Source organism: Mus caroli, chromosome 13, assembly GCF_900094665.2.
Source record: "Mus caroli chromosome 13, CAROLI_EIJ_v1.1, whole genome shotgun sequence".
Classification (NCBI taxonomy): Eukaryota; Metazoa; Chordata; class Mammalia; order Rodentia; family Muridae; genus Mus; species Mus caroli.
Genome location: NC_034582.1, coordinates 19008557 through 19012562, shown reverse-complemented (window position 1 = coordinate 19012562; position 4006 = coordinate 19008557). Strand labels below are relative to the sequence as shown.

General features: G+C 38.7%; 1 protein-coding gene across 1 annotated transcript; it reads right to left on the bottom strand.

The window, feature by feature from the left end:
• Positions 1-1387: 1387 nt before the first annotated feature.
• On the bottom strand, positions 1388-2429 carry LOC110308390 (putative vomeronasal receptor-like protein 4). Its single transcript, XM_021180860.1, has one exon. It carries the CDS (start codon positions 2321-2323, stop codon positions 1388-1390), a length of 936 nt encoding a protein of 311 aa, XP_021036519.1. The 5' UTR covers positions 2324-2429.
• Positions 2430-4006: the final 1577 nt, after the last annotated feature.

Sequence of the window (4006 nt, the reverse complement as noted above, 5' to 3'; positions counted from 1 at the left end):
ACAAGTCACATTATATCAGAAAGACAAAGGGGGGGGGCGGTGGTGAAAGACCTGCTCCTCTCTCAGAGAACTCTGCTTCCTTATTCAACATCCACATCATAGGACTCAGGATAGCCTATAGCTCTAGTTCCTTGGTACCTAAAACTCTCTTCAAGCCTGTATGGGTACCTGTACAAATTTGGCATACATTCACACAGACACATATTCATAAATAAAATTAAATCTTCATACTGGAAAAATCAAGCTAATTAGTAAGTTAAGCACAATACAATACACACCACTTAAATATTTTGTATATACAGTGTAACCATTAAAAAATAAATACTTATTAATCATTGTAAAGTAGAGCCATGATGCAACCAAAATGTTATAAGAGTTTCAGTTTCAGTCAGGTATGATATATATATATATATATATATATATATATATATATATATATATATATATATATATATATATATATATATTTGTAATTGTATAAACCTATCTCTAACGGTGCTGTGGAGGGCACCCAGGCAGTACCAAATGGCAGCTGCAAAGCAGCCTTGGTCAGCTTCAGTCACAGTCATTGATTCATTTTGAAAAAGAGAACCTAGAAACTACAGACAGATAAACTGAAATGTTGCTTGGTACTGTATCTCCAGTCTGGTCCTGCAGAGAACACTCCTGAGTATAACATTATTGAGATGTTTCAGGGCATGCATGCTCTGTGACTGGTGCATTGGGCCTCTGTTGACTAACTACATGGTACATAAGTATTATTCTTTTGCAATTCTATAAAAATTTTCCATGCATGGATTCTTACAGACTCTTGAGTAAGCACAAAGTAGCCTCGTAGTGCTAACATTTAGCAAGGACAGTGTCAGTATAAATAAGGAATTTTTGGAATATCATGATAAAACCACTATGGATTTTGAAAAAATTTACCAATTCCATTTGTGTGCTTCCAGTCATGGTATTAATAAAACCAGTTTTACAAATTGTAATTAAACCTTATTTCTTGGGGCTGGAGTGATACCTCAGTCATTAAGAGCACTGGCTGGCATTTAGCAGTTCAAGATTCAATTTCTAGGAATCATATTTTGGTTCAGAACCCTCTATCTTACTTCAGTCAGTAACAGAGAATTTGATGATCTCTCCCTCCTCCACAGACCTCAGGCATGCATATGCTAAACTGTCCTAAGTACAGGCAAACTCTTCATAAACAGTACATATATGCGAATATAAAAGTCCCTTCAAAAGGATGGGTGTAATTAGCTATGATCTCTCTTAGCTCAAGGCTGTAAGTCATCAAGATTATTTCCTAAGAATAAACACACAATTAAGCTGCAGTGTGGGATTTTTTTCTTAACCACACGCTGCAGAACCGAGAGTTCTTTCACCCTTATTAAAAATATAGTAGAGAGAGAAATTTTCTCAATGTCTCCCATTGAGAATGACAACATTCAGTCAAAAGTCCATCCCTGTGAATCAGCACGAGGGGACTGGAAATTGCATAAACAAGGGTCACAGATTCATGAATACTTACCATCAACAAATAGTCCCCTAAAGAGAGACTTAGAAACAGAGAAAAGGCACAATCAGTCCAGTAGAAGAAAACAAAACAGAGCATCAGAAGGAGGACACTTTGAGCAGCTCTCAGCTCAGGAGGAGTTCTGTAAAGAAGCTTGGAGTTCTGAAGGTAGAGGACATGCTGGTGGTGCTTGTGGAGAAGAAATACCATGTAGCCACTGGCCCCTCCCATGGCACCCTGAAACACTGCATCTCTCAGGACCATGAGAGGAAGAACAATCCATTTGATTTTCTGACTTTCTAGTGTCAAATAACAATAGTTGTCACTATTCTTATGCTGTGATGTATTCATACCTATACTTCTAATCGAATGGATTAGGTTCACACTTATGAAAGCATTGAGTATCCAAAAAAATGAGAAGAATGGAAGGATGTGCCATGCAGACTTTGGCCTGAGTCTGCTCCACCCAGACGCTCTGGGACTGATGATGATGGCCTGGACCACAGTGAGGAAACTGCTGGTGCAGATGGAGAGGCCACGGGCCACCCTCTCCAGGTAAACAATGATCTTACAGCCTATGTCATCCAGGAAGTTTCTCAACCTAAAAACTGTTATTGTCTTTTGCAATCCTTTTGCAAGCAGAAGTATGATGTTTGTAAAAGTCAAGTGAATGAGAATAAGGTGTATGGGTCTCTTCTCAGGGCTTCCCCACCAACTGAACATATAATTCACAGAAGCAGACATATTCCCCAGAATGCCAACCATAGTCATGAAGAAAAAAATTATTTCCTTAATAAACTGCAAAACCATTTTTACTTTCTAGGTAGAAAAACTTGTTTTGAGGATGCAAACACATTTTCAAGAAGGTATTAGTAATGCCAGACATGGATCTGAAAAACACATTTTGCATAATAGCATTTTGTGGAATTCATGAAGCAGCCATGGACACATGTAATGTTGCAGATGAAGTCCCAGAAACTCCTCCTTTCCCTGTGGACTCTGGGATGCTGTGTGTGCTCTGACAGGTGAGTTTGGTGATGGCTATTCAAATCTAAACTTTTAAAGAAGATTTTTATTTTTTAGCTCTACACTAGCAAAATGACTTCTTCAAATGTGTGTATTTGTATGTGTGTGTCTGTGTGTATGTGTGTGTCTGTGTGCATATGCTTTGTCCTTGTTAACTGTCAGCATAGTTGAATTGAAATACAAGTTTCCCCAAACAAAATTTCTTCTTCTCTTTCTCATTGTATTTCATCATATTTTCCTACCCAATTCCCCAAATCCAAGGCTCATGCTGAACCTGTCCTCCTTCCCCACATCACACACAGACACTGGGAAACCCTACTGCTCCACACCTGTAACACCTGTCAGAGTTAGTCATACCTTTCATACTATCTCCTTTTTTTGTGAATATTTCTTTCCTACTTGCATCTTGATTGGCATAACAATTTCTAGATTTGCATTTGACTTCAAATCTTCAATTTCTACACATTCTTAAAGATTTATTTATGTATGTATATGAGAGCTCTGTTTTTCTTCATATATTTGCATGACAGAAGAGGGCATCTGATCGAGCTACCATTTCAGAGATGGAAAATTAACTGAAGACCTTTCAAAGACAGCCTGGGAAGGTGTTCAGAGGAACCTGTGGTACTTCCTTGGATGATGATTATCAGAAAGCTATGATACCAGTGGAAGATTCAAGGCATCTGTGATCCCAAGGAATGACCTCAGGGCACCCAAGGAAGCAGGGAACAGCCATGGACCAACTGTTGCTGATAAGGGGGATGGGAGAAGGGGATTCAAGAGGTGTTAGCTGTTGCCATTTGATGAGTGTAGTTTATGAGGTAAGGATTCTCAATATGGCTGTATGCAGCACAGTAGGTTGGGGCACACAGTTGTGAGCAGGGACGCTCCTAAGTGATCATGGCGGCATTTGTGTCTGTGGGGCCTTGGGAGCAGCATATCTGTCAGTTTGCTTAACAGCCTGCTTCTGTTTTTTTCCACCTGTTTGTCAGGCAGGTTGCTTTGTTTTGTATCAATCTGATCTGACTTCAGAACTTAGACCTCTGCAGGATGTTATTCTTCATGTTCAGGAGCTCCATTATCATCACTTAGGGATTTATGGCAAGCATTGGACACCTTTTCTAAAATAAGAGACATCTGGGTATTTCATGGTGTCTATGGGTCTGTGTGTATTCTCAGTACTTGGAATGCCTCTGTTTCCTGTTCTATGTTTTTTTTTTTTTTAAATTCACAGGATTACTTTCAATGTCTATGTCTTGTTGATCTAAAATGTGACTCTCATGATCTAGTCTTGATGCTATATTTGGGTTTAGGTGGCCTCATGACATTAGAAATGTCATTTACTGCCTTTCAAGTGTTCCTCTAATAAAGATGAAATTATCACTTGTATCAGTGTATCCTAGAAATCACAATACTACCTTACATATGTGCACATAATGAAATATGCCTTATATATCAATACCAAGC